Source organism: Herpailurus yagouaroundi, unplaced genomic scaffold, assembly GCF_014898765.1.
Source record: "Herpailurus yagouaroundi ecotype Mexico unplaced genomic scaffold, PumYag 165, whole genome shotgun sequence".
Lineage (NCBI taxonomy): Eukaryota > Metazoa > Chordata > Mammalia > Carnivora > Felidae > Herpailurus > Herpailurus yagouaroundi.
Genome location: NW_024412406.1, coordinates 19,392,615 through 19,414,781, shown reverse-complemented (window position 1 = coordinate 19,414,781; position 22,167 = coordinate 19,392,615). Strand labels below are relative to the sequence as shown.

General features: G+C 38.9%; 1 protein-coding gene across 3 annotated transcripts in view; it reads right to left on the bottom strand.

Annotated features, from left to right (window-relative positions):
• Positions 1 to 2,130: 2,130 nt before the first annotated feature.
• Positions 2,131 to 22,167, bottom strand: part of CYP7B1 (cytochrome P450 family 7 subfamily B member 1) — a 171,977-nt gene continuing 151,940 nt past the window's right edge. For 2 of the 3 annotated variants that reach the window (XM_040487707.1, XM_040487708.1), the window contains exons 5-6: positions 10,456 to 10,631; positions 2,131 to 3,505 (exon numbers count right to left, since the gene is read on the bottom strand). In XM_040487707.1, coding sequence (XP_040343641.1) covers positions 3,218 to 3,505; positions 10,456 to 10,631 — 464 coding nt within the window. In that variant the 3' untranslated portion in view covers positions 2,131 to 3,217. Of the gene's footprint in view, positions 3,506 to 5,623; positions 5,768 to 10,455; positions 10,632 to 22,167 lie in introns of all 3 variants that reach the window. The other variant, XR_005794215.1, reaches the window with a different exon arrangement.

The window sequence follows — 22,167 nt, the reverse complement described above, 5'->3', positions numbered from 1 at the left end:
TTATCACAGAACTGCTTTGTAGCTGATTTAGGGTTATAACCCACATTACCCATATATTTCCCATCCCTCATCTCCTCTCAAAGTACTCAAGCTGAAAACTTAAAGTGATCTGAGTTTGATAATAACATCAGTACTCACACAAAAGAAACTCAACTTCTCCCCAAAGGAATGAACCTTAAAATTCAGGTCTTAAAATTTTTCCAGAGATAAAATTCCAAGGAATACAGGCTCAATAAACAAGTCATACTGAGTAAGAGTTAAACTAACAGACACAGAATCAGACCCACAAAATACTAATGATTTAGAAATATCAGAGACATAACATAAAATAGGTTTCTTCATATACTTAAAGAAATGAAAGAGGATATTGACTGTATGACAAAGGAAAAAGACATAGAAAAGGACCAGGCAGATAGGAAGAACAAAATTAATCATTGAACTTAGCAAACTCAGTGGGATCAGAAGAAAACCTGAAAGCTAAGTTGGCAGCTGGCACCTGACTCAAAATCAACCCACAGAAAGGAGAGGATCATAAGGGTCTAAGGATGGAACATAACAAATCTAGAACATCTTGGGGAGAATGAAGGCAGTCACAAACTGTGTGTGTGTGTGTGTGTGTGTGTGTGTGTGTGTGGTGTGGTGTGGTACCATGGGTGGGGACAGAGTCTGTGGCAGCCCAGGGTGAAGGATGGCTGCACACAGCAGTGGGAAGACAGGTGGGGGTAGAGTTCCTGCTTTGGCTTCCCCCCAAATTAAGTTTCCCATGGATACAATTTCCATCGTGGGGTGAAGAGGTCATTAAAACACTGTGGGTGCATGTTATGGAATACTAAACAGCAGTTAGAAGAAACATATTAAATATATGTATGTATCTGTGTGTGTGCATGTATGTGTGTGTGTGTATAGTAATATGGACAGATCTTTAAAAACATAGGGCTTAATAAAAAAAGAAGGATCTCATGTATAGAAAAAGCACTTATATAAATTAACCTGCACACAGGTAATATGTTTTATAAAAATACATACTAATAAAAAGATAAGCATCAAACACATCAGAACGTTTATGATGGGGAGGAGTATAATGGTGAAGATAAGGGATAATAAGATAGAGTAAGTAGATAAAGCCAGAGGGGTCTTGCTTGGACAAATCATAAGTGTGTACCATGAATAAGAAGGATAAGGAGTAGGATTACTCAATCCTCTGAGGTGAAATAAGAAGCAAGAAACAAACTCCATGGATGAGTTAAAGAGCAGATTAGGTACACCGTGAGAGTGAGATCTATACCAATTACCTAGAATATAAATTAGAGCTAGAAAACATGGGGAGAAAAGGTCAAACAACATGGAGTATCGAGTGGGATGCTCTAATACAGACTCTGGGAGAGGTATTATTCTGACATTATGGCTGAGAATTTTTCCCACCTGATAAAAGACACATATTCTCAGACTCAAGAGGCACTGTGACATGCAAGCATGATACAGAAAGACCAAGAACATCAAAGACAAAAAGAACATGTTAACACCATCAGAGAGAAGAGGCAGACTACCCTTTGAATAATTAAACTGACGGAAGGCTAACCTCTTGACAGCAGCAACAGAAGCCTGAAGACTATGCAGTATCTTCAGAGTGCCGTGAGGAAACAGACTTGTGCTCATAGCAAAGTCATCTTTTAAGGATGAGGGCAAAAATAAAGACATTTCCAATCGAGCAAAAATCAGAGTTTAGACCAGCAGAACCTCACTAAGAAATGTGTAGAGCATGTACTTTAAGAAGGAGAATATGAATGCTAGAACATGTATTTACTATTAAGTATTGTACTTTATAATGTTATTTTAAAAATCAATCGCCTTTTTAAAAAAATTTTTTTAACGTTTTTTATTTATTTTTGAGACAGAGAGAGACAGAGCATGACCGGGGGAGGGGCAGAGAGAGAGGAAGACACAGAACCGGAAGCAGGCTCCAGGCTCTGAACCATCAGCCCAGAGCCGGACGCGGGGCTGGAACTCACGGACCGCGAGATCGTGACCTGAGCTGAAGTCGGATGCTTAACCGACTGAGCCACCCAGGCGCCCCTCAATTGCCTTTTTAAAAACAATAACACAATGCTGAAATAGTAGAAGTTCCAATCATGCAATACAAATTAACTGAATTTTATTACCTGCTTTTCCTGATTACACACAGTATCATCATTTATGTCAGATGCCCAATAATCCCTTGGTACCCTGAAATGAGAAAGCTTTGAATCATGGACACAATGCTGCGTTATGGCATACAAAATTATATCGCATTATGTAATCAATCCAAATAAGCTCCAAGTCCAAAAGATGACGTGTCAAGAACAAATCCTGCTATCGAGTTTTTCAGTTTATATAAATGGAAGCATCTAGGAAAGAGTTCATTGCAATGCTGATATAACCCTTCCAGTTTACAGTGAAACCAAACGCTACCATGTAACGATTTCAACATTTGCTCCTAACAACAGACCTAATACTAATGTCTCGGGCAACTGCTGAATATGCAATAGGTTTTGTGTGTTCTTATACATCTTATCAGTATCTAACTTAACATGAGTGGTCTTACATAACAAGAAATTTTGTTGCATTGAGCCATAGTATACAAAGTGATAAAGAACATTTATGGATGATTAAATATTGAAGAGAAGTTGAAGCATTTAATCTACTGCAAAACTCATTTAATGCAAACGTACTCAGGTGCTATAGATATTATTGATATTACACTTGAAGGAAACATTTTCATCCGGTTTATCTCATGAGAATTTAATTTCCTTCTTCTCTGAGAATTTTGCATTTGTTAGACTGTGTCCATTTCTAGCACAAATTTCCAGTTGTACATAAAGTGTGGTTTTACATATTAGAAAAGAACATGAATGACTTAAAAAATCCCACAGTGCCAAATTTATTGCGGTACATTTACTATGACAGGCGAAAATCACAGTATGTAGAAAAACATAAAAAAGCTATTTTGAGTTTATCATTATGCTTATTTTGATGTCCATTTTCATGTCGACATTCTATTTTATTTTATGATAGGTTTTGTGCATACTGGACTAATCACAGATCAAATATAAATTGACACTTCTTAAACAAACAAACAAACAAATAAAGCAATTACATTTGCAGAAATTCAAAACAAATTGATAAGCCAAGGACATTTAGGTTAGTTTTGATAGATTTCTTTTCTTTCTTTTCAGCTTCTTTAAGATTTTACCTTGTACCTAAATAAAACATCAGAGGCTGGATGCTGAATACCAAACAGAAAACGGCTGCAGTTTGCTTCTATAGGTTTATCATCAATTATTTCTAAATCAAAATAAGTTAAAAGTACAACCAACAATTGCTTTATTTCAATAATTGCCAAAAATCGGCCTGGACATTTGCTGGCTCCAGTTCCAAATGGCATTAGGTAACACTTCAGTTTTTTTCCTTTTTTGAAAAAGGTGGTTTTCTTCTTACCATCTTCTACAAAACGATTAAATCTGAACTCCTGTAAAGAAGAAATAAGGAGTATGAAAATTAAACATTTACATGAAATAGTTTGACCTCCGTTCCACAAAGTTGCCAGCTCTCTCTGCCCTTCTTACAAGGCCTCTCTGCATCCAGCAAATGCCAGAAAGCAAAGCGTGACCAAGTGCAAATCATGTATGAACTTTCAAAAATCTCAAATGCTGCTAGGGAATTACTTCTCCTCTATCATAGTGAAATGCACACACTGATAGGACTTTTCTTCCTAATTCATATTTCTCTCTTAGGAAATACATACACTTAGGAAACTCAGTGTAGAGGTCATCTCTTAGTTTTTGTTCTCTAAGATGGGTTCTGACTGATGGGCCCTTGGTGGACTGATGTTCGGTACAAGGTAAGGGCTCCTGCACTGGCCACCACTGTTACTCTGGAATAATGTCTCTTATTGGCCACAGGAGCTGCCTAATATGCTTTCTCCACTCCTTCCCAGTTAGCTACTGACGGACGAGGGCTGTGAGCTTAGGATCGAGTGCTTATGTCTGGATTAAATGGACATAAAATGAAATGTGAAATCTATATAAGGCACTAGAGAGGAACTAAGCCACAAAATTGGTCTTGCTTGTTTTTGGACGTTGTACTGAATTTCTCTTATCACACTTCTATTACAGTGGACTCTCTCTGGGTTAACTCTAGGGCTGTAGGTATTTCTGATATGTTTTCATACAGAAGTTACATTACTTGCCACAGAAAATTGTAGGCCTGGTTTATCTATGGTGTTTAGCCTGGCATTAATTTACTCTCGCTTGAGTTTCTGAGAGGAAACTGAGTGACCTTATTCCAGCCCATGGCAAATTAAGCCATTGATTAAATTACAGCACGTGGCATGCATGAAAACGACCAAGTATTTCCTATACTTGGTGTTCATTAGCATTAGACCTGCTCAGCACACAACTTTGATATGAACTATATGAAGTCAGAGGTAAAGCAGCAGGTCAGATTGAAAGCATTTCACATTGCAGTGAAAACCCTACAATATGTGGATGGATTCTGAATCCATCACAAATCATCTAATTTTCTCACTCAATATTAATGTCATCAAAATAATTTCTTTTAAAAGTACTGGGTTTGTCCTTACTCACCTAGATACCTTTTGTGATAAATGCTCAATCTTAGAAAACACACTTTGGGTGGTTTCAATCCCCTTTCAACTTGCAAGCTGATGCAATCACAATGGCAAAATTAATCTGCATTACAACACAAGTATTCCTGGCCCCCCTAGACAGTTCTCGGATGTATCTGAATAGGATCTAACCAGAGCTGAGCTAAAAATATGTATTAATGACCAAGGACACTCTTGTTGACATGCATTTTGTTCCTGGAGGAAGAGTTACAACATGGTACTCTCTCCCGATGACTTTTTCCATTACTGGCACCCAAGCCTGCTTGCCTGAGTTTAGGACTGCTGCTTCTTCCTTCTCACTGACCAATCTGAGGAGAGAACCCTCCACAAGAGCTTCTCACATAGCCAAGTCAGTTCAAGTTAATTTACTCATGAGATGATTTGTTGGAAAAGGTCTCACTGCACCTGCACTATCTAAGGCAGGAAATACAAAAGGAACACTTAGCTTGGGTTACAACTTCATAGTGTCCTGATTATATAAATAAGCCAATAATTGCTTTACTTCATGGCTGTTCTGTTCTTCCTTGTGAAAGTGAATGTGCTCCTCTCCGAGAGGCCAGAGGGGCAAACATATAATGTGCTGCCCAGCCCTGTGACCTGCAGGTGGTGTTCACATTCAATTCCCTCAAATTTCTAGTCAATCAGCAACGATACTCTTCTAGTTTTCTACCACCTTCTATTAAATTTCCTTATAATAAACATCATAGGAATTCTTACTTAGTTGTTTATATTATTAAACAAGAAGAGAAAAGGCCAACTTCTGTTGTTCTGTTACTACCACCAAGCTCAAAGGACACATGGGCATAGGTATATTTTTGAGTTAAAATTTATTTTCAGTTTGTTTTCCATCGTCAGGGCATGGGGAACTAGAGCAGAAACCAATATCAGGAAAGGCCCATAGCAGATACTAGAGAGATGGTCTGGTTTTTACCAAAACGAGAAGGGGTATAATAGTCTCACCTGTAACATTCTGGGGTCACAGTGACAAAGAACAAAGTGTGAAGAACTCAAGATACACACATTCATTTGGAACAACTTAAATACAGGATTCATCATGTTGACTTAAACTCTTTGCAGTAACCATAATAGGTCAGCACTTCACAACTAAAGAAGGTTAATTAAATGCAATAATAATTAAGTGGATGAGAATAGAGAAATCATTTTTAAAAAGGTATGACACTGTAATTCCCCTTACTGCTCTAATCATTCTATGGTTGACTTCTGAACATCTTTCTTCTGCTGAGGTTTGTCTAGGCATCCATCATGGTAATCACATGGCTGTGGCCACTGACAGATTTAGGATAGGGTGTGTGGACAAGTGCTACAGGGGTAACAACTGTGAGGACATCTGATAGAAGTTCCTTTCTTGTGAAGAAAAAAAAAAAACAAATGTTTAATCACCGCTTCCCTTCTGGACCCACCTATATGTGAATACTTATAACTGCTGTGGCCACCAGGCTGAAGATGGAGCTAACCCACAGGAATGGTAGAGCCAAGAAATCTCAAGAGATTGGAGTTGTTACGCTGTCTTATTGATCTCTGTATTTTCAAAGTACCCAACATAGTGCTATGCATAGTAGAGGTTCCATATATGTTTGTTGAATTAATGAATAAATACATGATTAAAGTATATTTTAAAATCAATCTTCAAGCTTTTGAAGAAAACACAGATATTGAAAGAGTAAATAAACATGTAGAGAATGAAGCATAGATGAATATTCAGCGTTCACAAATAGAGAATGGTATAATAGCACTAGAAATCAATAATGGATAAAACAGTTTTGGTGCAAGTGACTGAGGACCATTGAACTCCCTCATTTGTATTCTCCAAATATTGTATTCAGTTGAGTTTAAGAGATTTTTTTGAGCACTTCCCCGTATGTGAAACATTGAAGTTGAAAATAAAATGTAGTCTTGTCGAGGTAGGTGACATACAATACAATCAGATTTTGTATTCACTCAATCATTTTGGGTATAGGAATCCAGATTAGAGAAAAGATATGATTTCTTAAAATAAAAACTGTCAGTGCTTTGAGTGGATGACTAAGGGCCTGGACTCTTGCCCCAGCTTCACAGTCAGTACTCCTGGGAGCAAGACGACAGAGTTCTTTTTATCCCCATAACTTGGGTTCCAATTAATTTATACTAGGTTGAGAGAGTGTGCCTATCTCTTCCCAGCTTTGTGTTTAGGGTCTTCATATTAGCAACGTGGAATCAGCCATGTGGGAGTATTTGTATCGCAATAATTGACAAAATTAGGGCTTTTCAGAGTGCCGTGCGGGCAGCACACCCTGGTTCCAACACAGTAGGTATGAAGGCCAATGTACTGGTATGGCAGAAACCCTCTCAACATGAGGCACCTAGCTCTGAGAACACAGCCATATGATAAGGCCAATTCCCTACACTCTGCGCTCTTAAAGAGAAGAGGCTTTTAAATTTCTCGGTCACTCATTACGCCCATCGCAGTGCTTTTGGCATCACACATGCTCAGTATACATGTGTTTCCTTGAAGTATATGGACGGCATCATCTCTATACCAACGTGAGATACAGACAAAATATTAGAGTACGTCTTCATCTGTTATGGCCAGTATATTTGTAGAATAATGACAATAATCAGAATAATCAATACAACAGTTTTAATAGTGATTCAGAATTTATAGAAGGGCTTTCAAATTCGTTTATCACTTTATAATCCCTACACCTCTGAGAGTGAGGTCAAATAAGGTCTTTCAGCCTCAGAGCTTTGGGTGTGCTCCAATGGCTTTGTAATTACTTTGTTTTTCTTCACTGTTACCTTACTTTAGGAGGCGACGTGGTTGCGATAAAGTGTTACTACTACCTTAAGTGTTTGCTGTTTCTTCCCTATCACTCAGTTGTGTCCCCAGGCTTCCTTTTGTACCTCACCACCTCTGGCCACAAAAAAAAAAAAAAAAAACCAACCAAAAAACTTGCTCCAATAAACTAAGCAACCAATATTCAGGAAAAGAATAATTCTTCATACAGAACTTACACATTGGTAGCTTGTAGACCCAGTTAGGTACCAAACACTTTTTGTTTAGTCCATGTTGTGTTTTTAAACATTATTTTTCCAAACATTTAAAAATTCTTAACTTTACCCAAAAGTCTATTTTCTGAGTTTAAAAAAAAAATTATTACTTTTTTAAAGGCCTCAGCCATGCCAGGTCTACATGCTTGTAAGAGCTGAATGTTAGCTCAGAAGTAGACAAATGGTTTTATTTAGATGCCTCTTGGGATCTCCATTCTCCATAGTTCTTACCAGCCCTGATAGTCTTGCTACATTTATACACAAGACACTGCATCCATTTGTTCTAGTTAGATGCATATTTGAATATGTAATATTGATTCTGATTTAATATTTTAACTTAAGTATGTTTTCTCTTTCAGAATATTCATCCATCCCAGCATCCCCTTATTTATTCACCCTGTGGACACCCTCATGTGCAAGGTACTGAGAATGCACAGAAGGCAATGATGTGGTCTTTCCCCTTCTGGAGCTTACAGCATATGGGAGCACAGACAAATAAACAAGTAATTGGAAAGCAGCAGGTGGTATGCACTGTAACAAAGTACAACAGACCCCACAGTGGGCAATGGCAAATTCCCCGAGGAATGAGGTGGGAATCAGGAACACTGCCAAAGAAGAGGTGATTAAGGGTGATTCTTGTGGAGTAATCTGGAACCTCTTGAGTGGACAAGTAAGGAGGAACATTCCAGGAGTAGAGAGGTGTATGAAGGAAGACAATGGACTGTTGTTGGAATGTAATATTCTCGAGTCTTTTGGGCTTGAACATCCTGAAACCATGCCTCATTGGGTAGGAAAACCTATGCTCTGCTAAGACTCTTCAGTCTCTGTGTCCTCCAAAAATAACTATACTTATATTTGGAGCGAGTCTTCTTCAAGTTTCTGGCCCAACAGCTATTGTCTGTTTTCTATATCTAAGGCCGGGTCTTCCCATTCAAGATCTACAGGGCACAAAAGGCAGTAAGGAATATGAGCCTCTGAAGAGCTTCTGGGCCAGTGCTCTTAGTGACAAATGGCCAGGGACAGAATTTCCCAGGATTTTCTTCTCTTTTTTTACTGTCAGTGGATGGTAGTTTCATACGGATATCTGTTCTATGAGCATCTACAGCATCTCTTACTGTCATTCTAAGTTGATAAAAATGACAGGAATAAATCTATATGCCTGATAGTGGTAGGTGCTCAGTCAATGTTTACAGAATGAATGATTAAGACCTTGCCGAATAATATAAAAATGGTTCTGAACCATACATTTTTCTGTGTCAATAATGACCAGCATTCCACAACTAATTTCAAGAAAATGATGTTCGCAAAAAAAAAAAAAAAAAAAAAAAAGCTAGTTAATGGTGGTAATTTGGTAAACATTTATTATTTGTTAATAACTTTAATGTTGATTTTATTATCATGATATGAATGGTAAACTTAATGACTAGTAGAATAGTCACATAACGAATATAATAAACACAATTTAAATAAAGAAAAGAAACTACAGACAGAAACAAAATTTAAAAATATTTTTCAGAGATTAGTTATTTTTTGCCCTATTTACTGAATATCTATGTGTTGATATTCTTTTTTTGATATTTACACATGTGGAGACAAAGCTAGTTGTCTGCAGAATGTTCACTCACTCACTAATACCCTACTTCTGATTTGCTATCACCATTTATATATTGCCTCTTCTTCTGAAACACATAGAAATCATATGCACACTTTCCCTCTCACTTAAAAAATTTTGCCTTTGCTGATTAAATAGATGCACTTTTTGCATTGTAGTTGGAGTCTATCCTCTTATTAATTTCCAAAACTCAACAATACTTTAATCTAGCCTGGCTGCAAAACCTCTAACTTAGAAACTGGGTTTTAAAGTGGTCCAGCTATAAACTGCCCAAAAAGAGCACAGAAGTTCACCTTTCAAAAATAGTACTTTATATACAAAAACCACTATGGCAACACCATTACTTCATGAGACACAGGCAGAATATGACTGCATTCAATTTGCATGCAGGTGGTGAACCTCTGAAGTGGTATTAGGGGATGAGCCAGGGTGGATTAATTTCCAGTCTTTGATATTCATTAACTCCAGCTTCAGAAAAAAAATACAAGGAGATGACACAATTACCCTCAGAGCTTCACCCGTGAGCAGCAGCTTTACAATCTGAAGTTCGTAATGCCATCCTGATTTATCAAAAAGGGGCATATACCTTTGGTAAGAGGTGAAAAAGTATATGGGCTTAACTATGGCAGTGATGGTATTTGATTCTGGGACAGTCAACCCCATTCTGGAAACACTTAGCAAAACAGTCATTATCATTTATTCTCTAAGCCACCTGTCAACAGTTAGCCCTCTATGGTTTTCAATAATTCTCTGCCAAGCAAAACATATTTTTTTGGCCTACAGGTAACGATAGGCAAGGTACCATGCCTATTTTGTTTGAAGAAGGTAGCATTTAGTCTCATCATTCTATTTCTACTTGTAGATCACAAAACCTTTGAAAGAGAGATACTTAGGAAACACTTCAGTAAACAGGAAAATTTTCCCACTGGAAGAAGAAAAGAAGTCATCAATCCATCTCAAATTCCTTCTGGGACAAGGTGGAAGAAGCAAGCTACAGAAAGAGAGTATGAGGCCCCGATCCCTCTGCCCCTTTCCCTGTTCACGCTCTCGCTCTCAAAAAAAAAAAAAAAAGAGTATAAGGAAGAGGAATGTGCTTGCAGTTATCTAAGAAGTAGCAATGATGCGTGTTTACCTCTGGAGCTTCAAAGATTTCCGGGTCATAGTGTAAGGCTGGAGGAAAGATGGCGACCAAGTCCCCCTTTCGCAGACAGTAGTCCTGCGGCTCTGAATGTATAGTCAAATCATCTTGAACAAAACGGAAGATGCTTGAGAATGAGCATAGTCGTAAAACCTCGAGAATGGTGCTCTCTGAAGGACACAAGCAAGCAACAGCTTATTAAAATACAACTGCTCCTGAACAGTGCACTCAATTGCCATTAAGCTCATTACCAATAGCTTTGATTGAAAACAAAGCCCTTTCGTAATCAGATCTGTTGAGCACCAAGAGGTAGCCATGGTGGCCTTCCATGGCCAGAGTGAGGAAGAGGCAGGGGAGTTAGCTGTGACCTGGCCCTAATCACAGAAGGCAACAGTGGTGTACTTGGGCAGAGAGCCATTAACTAGGCTTTTTGTAGGAAGGAAAGGTTTGTAAGAGAGGAATGCTGTGTTATAGGTATATCCTTTGGACATTAAAACCATATCCCCGTTCAAGTATGGTGCTGGTGGGTTATTTCACCAACCTTTAGAACAGCTACCTCTTTAAAACCAGGCTTGGACAGTTAACAACCACTTAGGCAGTTCATAGTAAAGTAATTGTAGTAGTGCTTTCTGCAATGGCTTAACACTTAATATCTTTTATGCTAGCTGTAAATAAAATGTGGGTCAGCATTTGTTGGAAAAATTTCAAAGTAAAAAGACTTTTATAGGATTCAGAAGAAACCGTATTTCCCTCAGCATCCAGGGAAAATAACAGTCACCATCCTAACCTGGAAGATTCCAGAAGCTGAATGTCCTTGCTTTCCCAGTGGCCTTCACCTTTTGCTCCTAGCACGACAGATTTTATGGCTAATTTCCGGCAATTTATCCTGGCAGTTTGAGGAGGAATTCCTTTGGGAATAATATGCATAATTTGCATAAATCATTCTGATAGCATGCATATCAGCATGTAGCTCCTGTCTAGGTCTGCATCTCTGCCTTCATAATCAAAACTGACTATGTTTTCACCAGCGTGAATGGGTCCTAGAATATAAAGCTTGATTCTTTCTAATCAGCAATGTGAAAAAGAGCTCCAAATTGAGCATTTGTCCCCTTTCGCATGGTAACGAATGGTTGTGTTTATGGTTTGCAATTTAGAATCACACACACACACACACACACACACATACATACACACACACACACATCCCAATTTCTCAGTGTTCAACAAAGCTCTGAAACATAGAGTACTCAGTTATGAGATTATAGCAATGCACTGGTCAGTGAGGGCTTGCATCCGCTAAAAAATAAAAATAAATGCTATTTCACTAAAACTTAAATCTACACACAGTTTGCACAAGGATATCAAGTAGCTTTGGGTGCCTTCTCCCAGGATGTATTTCCCTAAGCATGCATTTGTCTGAAGAAATGAGGCTGCGGTCAGCTCTGTGTGGCCAGTGTGGTGATTCAATGTGACATACAGTGAGGCAGTGCATATTCTTTTGGACTGCCTTCGTTATTATAATCAGGCAGAGTCAAATCGGTTTGTTGGTGATGAGGCCAGAAAAGAACTTTGGTTTTGGAACATGGACTCTACCGCAGATAGCCACAAGGCACCTGACACGACGGATTTCAGCCGGCAGGACACCACTGACCAACATTTCTGTGCTGAAAAGCAAGGGTCGGCTTCCCATGTACTGCTGCTGGCTCCATTGGCTCAAGAGCAGAGTAGCATCATTTTGGCTTGTGGTGTGAAATGGTAGCTGACATATGTAGCAGTGAGGTTCACCCAACAAGTCCAGTAGGGGTGTGGGAAGAAGAAAGACAAAAGCAAAAATAATTGTGGGGCGGCTCTGTGACAGGGCAGGCATTTACCAGTCCAAACGACACGGTCACATCCGATTGGCCGACGTGCTCGAGGGAAGCATGGCAGCTTGCGCCCACTGCAGTATCACAAATGACAATTGGGCAAGCATATCTTATGCAGAAGTTAATCACAATAATGGAGCACAAAGTGTGGCTTAGCGGTCAGATCGTAAATGACAAATCTGTTTTACCTTCCAGTACCAGTTATGTGCGCAAGACGAGGTTGGCCATCGCTCTGAGCGATCATGCTGATAATCATTAGATGACAAAAGTAATGAGTTGCATTATTATCAACAATGGAGAGGAGAGCTTCCGTGGCTCTGTGTCACAACACACAGACACAAAAGCCAGCAGCTTTCCCACCAGCCCCCGTAAGAATGCAGGCAGAGCTATATGTTGAGAAGAATGACAACTGCACAATAAAAAAAATTGCAGCCTTGACTTGTAGTTGTCATAGTTGAGCAGACACCAGCCAGTGCCACTGACGGACCAGCTGGGCCCTGGGAGGACTTCCATGCTGCACCAGGAGGTACAGTAAATTATCCTGCACGGTAGAGCAACATCTGTTTCTGTGCTAGTGCCGAACAAACAAGGCAATTTAAAACATACCAAGGGATAACCAAGCAACAAATGAACATGACCCTCATTTTTTTCCTCCTTCTCACACACGAGGTGTTAAACTTCATTGTGCAAGCACTCCACGAAAGAGAGGCCAGGTTGGTATTTGATAAGGTGTTGTCAGAGAGATTTTGCAGATTTCCAAAATGGAAAGAAAAAGCTTATAGTATTGTTATTCTTAGAATCTTCCTTCCCCCCTTCTATCGTCATTTCTTTTATACCAAAGCTAGCACTCAGTTCTCAATTCGCTCTAGAATTAAAAAAAAAAAAACTTTCCATATACTTATAAATATTCAGTCTTTAAACCTAATTTGCTATACTTAGTTCACATGCCTTCAAGCATTTGTCTTCCAATTTCCACTGAATAAATGCGTACTAATGAGAAGTAGAGCAAGCTGCTGAGGCAAAGCTGGGTGACTTGGGTCTGGCCTGCCACCAGCTTGTGATCGGCGGGCAAATTGAGTTAAAATGAAAAGTCTTGTCAGCTGAAATTCAACATGGTAGCCAAACAGCAAGCTGTCAATCATCCAGCCAAAACAAGGGACTGTAGGTAATAAAAGGTCATTGTGATCATTAGTGCACTTGGCTTTCGTACGCAAGTTAATTTTAATTAAACATGATCTCTATCTGTAAATGTTTTATAAAACTTATTGTGCATAATGGATTGTTAATTTATACTAACATTTAGCAGGTAATAGGACCCTCTACTTCTGAAATGCATTGTGGAGAAATGGCTATCGAGAATGCAAATATTTTGGGGATAATTTACACCAGGCACCACAAGGTGCCAACGATTCGATTGTGATTAAGATAAGGCTGCCTGTGTTTTATTAAGAACTGAGCTTTACTGACCAGTTCACACCACGAAATTGGATTACAGAATTCCCACCATGAACTTACAGTGCAGAGCCTGAACCACCTCCTTCACCTGGCTAGGAGAGATTTGTTTCTCTTTTCAGGAGCTAAAAATATTCAGATTAAGTATCCCTCCTAAGCAGAAGCTGGGGAATGTGTTGAGCTAAGATGCTTTACCACGTAACTGTGAAGGAAAATGGCAAACGAGAGGAACTGCTGGTAGGAAGAGGCATACACACTTTCTCTTTTGCCCTCAGATCTCAATCCTGGCTGTAATAATTGACAGATGATTCTCATTTGCAGATTTAAAGTGCTAAAGCAGCTCATGACAATCAATAATGCATGTAACGATGCAAACACAAATAAGCACATCCAAGTTTCTGCCTCACACTTAGGCCATGTCTGTATATGTGGAATGAATGTACTGTGACATGGCCAGGCTGTTAATTTGGGTCATCTTAATGATCGGTGCAGACTGTCACACAGTCTGATTAGCCATGGTGATCCGTGGATAGCAGTGATGGCTGGAGTGAAATGGACAGCCAGCCCTGCCACAGTCCACTGGGGCTGAACACTTGGGCGGTCTTACAAAGGTGTGTGAGAAGGGGGGACAGGAGGATCTGCAGGCAGTGTTCCGGAAGGTATGAAGAAATGGAGTGAGGCTCCAGGTGTGTGTGTGTGTGTGTGTGTGTGTGTGTGTGTGTGTCCATTTTACATAACTGCCTTCAAGACAGGTAAGAAGGTAAATTAGAAATTGCAATAATCAGATAACTTGAAGCAGATAGCTAATTTTGGGCTCAACAACTGTTTAATATATCTTAAAATTTTTTTAATGTTTATGTATTTTTGAGACAGAGAGGGACACAGCATGAGCAGGGAAGGGGCAGAGAGGGAGACACAGAATGTGAAGCAGGCTCCAGGCTCTGAGCTGTCAGCACAGAGCCTGACGCGGGGCTCAAACTCACGAACTGCGAGATCGTGACCTGAGCCGAAGTCGGTCGCCCAACCGACTGAGCCACCCAGGCGCCCCTGTTTAATATATTTTAAATCAAGTTAGCAGTACGTCTGAATTGGTACAAATGTCTACTTTCACTCTGCACTGAAGACACAACATTTGGTTTTCTGCTAAAATGTGGAAATGTAAATTCAACATTCATTTGTTCAATAAATGTTTATGAAGGTCCTACTCTGCTCAGGGCAGTGGACCACTGCTGCCAGGAAAAAAAAAAGGAAACACGGTTTTCTTGGCCTTCATGGTTTGGCCTTCATGGACACTGCAATCTGGGTAGTTCAAATTTGGGAAGTGCATATAAACAGGAATGTGGGGCAAGATTCTAGAGAAGATTCTGCACAATTTCTGAGTAGACACCTCTAAAGATGGCATTCATAAAGTCCTGGAAACATAAAGGCAAAAAAAAATCAAATTCCTCTTCCACATATTAGCCCTTTAAAAATATTTAAAGACAAATGGGGTACCTGGTGGCTCAGGGCATGATCTCACTGTTCCCGAGTTCTCAAATGAGCCCCATGTCAGGCTCTGTGCTGACAGCTCAGAGACTGGAGCCTGCTTCAGATTCTGTGTCTCCCTCTCTCTCTGACCCTCCTCTGCTTGTGCTCTCTCTCGCTCTCAAAAATAAACAAACATTAAAAAAAAAAGACAACCATCATGTTCTTTTTATTCTTATATTATTTTTTTTTTACATTTATTTATTTCTGAGAGACAGAAAGAGACAGAGCACAAGCAGGGGAGGGGCAGAGAGAGAGAGGGAGACACAGAATCTGAAGCAGGCTCCAGCTCTGATCTGTCACCACAGAGCCTGATGCGGGGCTTGAACCCACAAGAACCGTGAGATCATGACCTGAGCCAAAGTCGGACGCTCAACCGACTGAGCCACCCAGGCGCCCCAATCATGTTTTTAAATTGTGTGTCAGGGATGACATGGCCTCAGTCTCTTGGCATCCTAGATGAATTCAATTAATCAATGTGTCTCTAAAAGTGTGGCAGAATTGGGTGTGGTGTTTCAATTAGAAACGTGGAAAGGAACTACTTTCTTCACCTTGCATACCAGACTTCTATTCATGTTTTGTTGGAAGCAGAGGAGCAACAGATTTTTGAAATCATATCACCACAGACTTGTCTTAAGCTTTGTGATACCCCACAGGTTATCAGCTCTGGCTGCCCATCAGAACCACCTGAAATGGTATTAAAAAAATAAATGCTCCATTCCAGACCAATGGAATCAGAACCACTGCATTAACTAAACCTTTAAATGAGTGGTTTTGAACCTTGGTTGCACATTTAGAACCCCCATGGGGAGCTTTTAAAGCCATCAGCCTGCACTCCAGACCAATGAAATCAGAACCTCTGGGGGTGGGACCAGGTATGAGTAGTTTTTAAAGCTCCCCAGATGATTCCAATGAACAATCAAGTTTAAGAACCGCTGCTTTCAACTATTCTGCTAAGCCACACATTTCCTCATCCTGTTCTTATGCAGTTGATTTTTGACCTAAGTATAGTATTTTGCCTTCTCATTGTTTCCCTTTCAATTCCTGTTTCCAGTATTCATTATATTGTCTAACCCTCTTAGCTTTGTGCTGAACTGAAAATTTGATATACATCCAGATCAGTCTTTTTCACTTTTTGACCAATGTTTCCTTATATTACCTATGAAAATCTCACTTTCTGATTTCTGGTGTAACCCTTTGTGGAAGATACCTTTCCTTCCTTCTCCAGTTAGAAGTTTCTAAATGAAGAAGACTATCCCCACTGGAAGAGAGGATTTTATTAAACCTTACTATTACTGTCTAAATTGTTTATGATTTTTGGGGCGCCTCGGTGGCTCAGTCGGGTAAGCGTCCGACTTCAGCTCAGGTCATGATCTCACGGCTTGTGAGTTCAAGCCCTGAGCCAGGCTTTGTGTTGACAGCTTCAGATTCTTTGTCTCCCTCTCTCTCTGCCCCTCCCCCGCTGGCACTCTGTCTCTCTCTCTCTCTCTCTCAAAAATAAATAAAAATAAAAATTTAAATTATGTATTATTTTTCTTTTTTTTCTTTTTTTTAATTTTTATTTATTTTTTATTTTTTTATTTATATATGAAATTTATTGTCAAATTGGTTTCCATACAACACCCAGTGCTCATTTCTTTAATACTGAATGAACGTTTTCAAAACAACACCCACAATTGTGACAAATAACCACACTAAGATGTTAATGATAAGGAGAACTGTATGTGTGTGTGTGTGGTGGGGGGGGAGGTGTATGGGAACGCTATCATCTTTGTAATTTTTCTGTAAATGCAAATTTATTTTAAAATGAAATATCTATTTTTATTTAAAAAACACCCCCCAAATTCTGACGTGAACCTCTAGCCCCATTATTACCCTCAAACCCAACTGCATCTGAGAATTAGTGATACATATCCTTGTAAAAGAGTGGTCAAGTTCTCTGGTAAAGTTGTAGAGCATTTTCCCCCAGAAGTGACAGTATTTATGGGTTAGCATTTAAGTCAGAGCTGGCATCGATTTCTGGCTCTGCCACATTCCTAGCTGTAGGAGTTGAGCTGGTTAACTAATCTTTCTGAATCTTGTTACCTAATAATTAAATGAAGATAATAGTACTTTTAAATTAAAAAAAGCGAATATATGTAAAGCAGGTAGCACAGTGCCTACCACATAAGAAAATGATAGTTGTTAATACTGCCATTCATACTGTTCCATCTGGAAATTAAAAATATAGTTAACTCTATCATTATCTTGCTCACATTTTCTGATCTTGTACATGTGCTCATCATGGCTAGCTTTGCTGAATCAAGACACAAAGAATTCCTCTCCCCTCTCAGTTTGGACAATGAGAAAGGGCTTCGAGGGCTCTGCTATGAGACAAGTCTGAGGGAAAAAGGTTGGATGTGGCCAGAAAACCCTTTACCTCCGTGACCTTAGGCAGGTTATTTAGCACCTTGAACATTTTCTCCTCTGTGAAAATAATGACAACATAAGAGCTGCCCTAGTCCCCCAGTATTTTGGCGAAGATCACCTGAGAAAATGTAGGAGTCCATAAAATTGCCTTGAAATTATGAAGTCATTAATATATTTAACATGGACTATGTCTAATGATCATTATGTGTTACTAAAGTTTATTTTTTTTCAACTGATCATTTCTTTGTTTCTGCTTCTTTCTCCTCACTAATTGGGTTCAGCAAGTTTTGATAGAATTTTGTTGGAGAATCACTCACTGCAGGCTCATAATTCTAGGGGTTTTATAATATATGGTCTCCTTTTAAAAAAACTGTTACACATTTTGCTGAGCTTTAGTTTTATAGCACCTCCTTTTATTCCAATAACCCTCACTTCAGCTGCAGGTGCAACTTTTCTCATTTTCAGAACATGTAATTGAACAAAATTAGGTGCCTGCAATACACCTGAGTTATTCACTTATTCAGGTCAGAACTTATAATCCACTTTGACTTAGGTTCTTCTTACCTAGAGTATGTTTGTTCTTTCATGTGTGATGCACAGAAAGAGCACTCCTGCGGGGTAAGGTAGATGTGAGTTAGATACCAGTTTGATTCACAAATAATTGAAAATGAAGAGAACAACATAAACATTGCAGGGATGGCATTGAGGTTAAATATCATTTTGGGGATAGCAATAGATAACATTTATTGAACCCATACTTTTAAAGTTATTTATATACATTATTTAGGCAAATGTAGAAGAGGTAGTATTCAGCGAGATTATTTGCTCTCCGTTTGTCAAAATTCCAATTTTGAGAGCTTCTTTCCCCTCCTTGCATTACCTTTTTTCTTCTCTCTGACTCATCTTTTCTCGTTTTTCTTTCTCTGTCTAAATCCTACCTCCACTCCAGGTTTCTCTTTCTGGGAAAACTGAAAAATTCTTACTTTTCTCTCAGAGTTTCTCAAACTTCCATTCTATCACCAATTCTTCCTATTGAGATTCGGCCCAACTGGCTGTTATTTGAGCCTCATTGCATTTACTATCTTATTTTAAATTTATATTTAACTTTTGTTGTAGAGACCTTTACTAAACATCAATCGATATAAAATTTTGGTGAAGTCATAATAAGCAGAGTCCTCATAATAAGTTATATAAGTATACAAAAACATAAAGTTGTGTTTTTCTTTATCTAAAAAAAAAAGGTGGAATGGTTTCAGAGAAAGATTCTCAAGAGCATTGGAAAAAAGCATGAATCCCTCACAACCTCTTACAACAGATGATTGCTTTGAATTACTTAAACAGGCTTGGTACTTAAAAGCCAAATCTATGGTACATATTTTAACTTTTGCTGACATTAAGTGTATATTGATGTCAGAGGAAATTTGATACATGGAAGGCCTAGAGGATTGAGCCACAAATGTCAATAATATATGCACAATGATTCGCATTATGATAAACCCATGCCCCATTGGGCTCTGTCTTCTATAATCACTCTAAACAAGAGACATCATTTTTGTTCAGGAATAAAGCACTCATTTCTATGGCATTCTAACTTTCTTTTCAACCTTACTTTATAATCAATGTATGCTGACATGCAAAATCTCTGTTAAAGGAGATTTCTTCTTCCTGGTTAAAAAAAAATTTCTTCTTCCTGGTTAAAAAAAAATAGTAGCATTCATTTCATCCTTGTGATCTTTTTCCTTATAATAATAGAAATTCAAGATGTATTTATTTTTAAAGAAATATACTTAGAATATATAGAACTCTGTCCTTAAGCACATGAGAAAGGGGAGACACATATACCCCACATCAGGGGGTACACTGTAAATATTTAATTCTGTAAATCTTCCTTTTGTATGTACAGTTCATGCTCTACTTATATCGAGAAATATTCACAATTGAACTATGACCAGACGCAGAGGTTATCTGTTGTGTTACTAATTCATGTAAAAATTTGCTTCAATCTGCATCAAACTGTCTATCTCGTGCAAGAAAAAATGCACACTATTTTCTAGAAGATTAAATTCTCGCAATGAACAACACTGGCCTCTGCTGGTAACCGAGGTCACGATGAACAGAGATCCACCTTTTCTAGATTGCTGAAGGCTCTGCCTTTATCCAGGTAGATCTACACTCTCTTAGATTAACTGTTTTTCACCTCTTGATGATAAGTGAGCTGTAAATTAATGAGGGCTCCAAGGATGAAAATCTCTAGCACTAGCCATGGACCTAAATGGACCCAGACTGTAGATCTGGAACTTGCCATTTCTTCTGATGAAATAAATTTAAACATTTCTGCTTTAATGTCACAATTTTAAAATGACCTTTTCTTTCACGTCACTCCTCATCAGGGAAATACAAATCAAAACCACACTCAGGTATCACCTCACGCCAGTCAGAGTGGCCAAAATGAACAAATCAGGAGACTATAGATGCTGGAGAGGATGTGGAGAAACGGGAACCCTCTTGCACTGTTGGTGGGAATGCAAACTGGTGTAGCCACTATGGAAAACAGTGTGGAGGTTCCTCAAAAAATTAAAAATAGATCTACCCTATGACCCAGCAATAGCACTGCTAGGAATTTACCCAAGGGATACAGAAGTGCTGATGCATAGGGGCACACGTACCCCAATGTTTATAGCAGCACTTTCAACAGCAGCCAAATTACGGAAAGAGCCTAAATGTCCATAAACTGATGAATGGATAAAGAAATTATGGTTTATATACACAATGGAATACTATGGGGTAATGAGAAAGAATGAACTATGGCCTTTTGTAGCAACGTGGATGGAACTGGAGAGTGTGATGCTAAGTGAAATAAGTCAGGCAGAGAAAGACAGATAACATATGTTTTCACTTTTATGTGGATCCTGAGAAACTTACCAGAAAACCATGGGGGAGGGGAAGGAAAAAAAAAGTTAGAGTGGGAGAGAGCCAAACCATAAGAGAATCTTAAAAACTGAGAATAAACTGAAGGTTGATGGGGGGTGGAAGGGAGGGGAGGGTGGGTGATGGGCATGGAGGAGGGTACCTGTTGGGATGAGCACTGGGTGTTGTATGGAAACCAATTTGACAATAAATTTCATATTAAAAATAAATTAAAAAATAAAAATGGGAAAGTTATCTTTTCTTTCAATAACAAGATGCCGAGAGTAAAAGAGAATTGATGACTTTCAACTAAATATTTAAGAGTAATAACTGTGTACAGAATATAAACACATATTCCTTTAAGTTTATTTGCTTTACTTCCCAGTATCCATCATCTGATTCAGAAAATGCAGCTGAAATTACTGGAATACATAGGAAAGCGACCTTGAGTTTCATAGATCTATAAATCTACCCAGAAAATACTGTGTAGCCATGTGAAGGTGACTACCCAGAATTTTTATGCGCATTGTTTTTTGGATTTGTTCACCAATAATTCTGCAAAGACCAAAATAATATTTGTATTTTGGTAATGTTGGGATTACTTTCTTTCTCCAGGCAAATATAAAATACTTGGATAATGTATGCTAAATTACTTGGATAATGTATGCTAAAGACTATACGGTGATACATTTTTCCCAATTGATCGAACAAGCTAACCAAGTGCCAGTACAAGACAAGCTTCCCGCTACTGCTTCTGATGGGTCTGAGCCTAGTCAGTGGCAACAGTCTCTTAGAACACAAGGGCCATTCCTTTTAATATCGCCCAATAGTCAACACAACTCAAGATCTGTGAGTTCTTTGCGCTCGGAAGTTCCCATCAAAGAACTGGAACATATTTATTTTATTATTATTTTTTAATGTATATTCATTTTTTGAGAGAAAGAGAGACCGAGTGCAAGCAGGGGAGGGGCAGAGAGAGGGGGAGACAGAATCGGAAGCCAGCTCCAGGCTCTGAGCTGTCAGCATAGAGCCTGACGCAGGGCTCAAACTCATGAACAGTTGGGATCATGACCAGAGCTGAAGTTGGTTGCTTAACAGACTGAGCCACCCCACCTTTTTAAAAATGTGAACCTGGAACATATTTAAAAGATAAAAAACTGAGGCCAACACAGGCTAAAATACTTGCTTGCATTGTCAGGAGTGGAACAACGGATACATATAAAGACATACTCCTACCTGTGCCCAAAGGGACTTGGGTTATTGTACAGTAAAGGAAACCACAGGATGAAATATCAATACAGAAGGGACAGAGAATAACTCATTGATACGGAATTTAACTTCGGGAGTTAAAGTTTATTCACATAAACATATGATGTGTCTTATCAAAACTGGTCAAGGAAAATGCAATCCATTGTCATCGAAAGCTCATGTCACTGGTGTACACGTCTACGTAGAAATAGAAAACCGGGGCGCCTGGGTGGCGCAGTTGGTTAAGCGTCCGACTTCAGCCAGGTCACGATCTCGTGGTCCGGGAGTTCGAGCCCCGCGT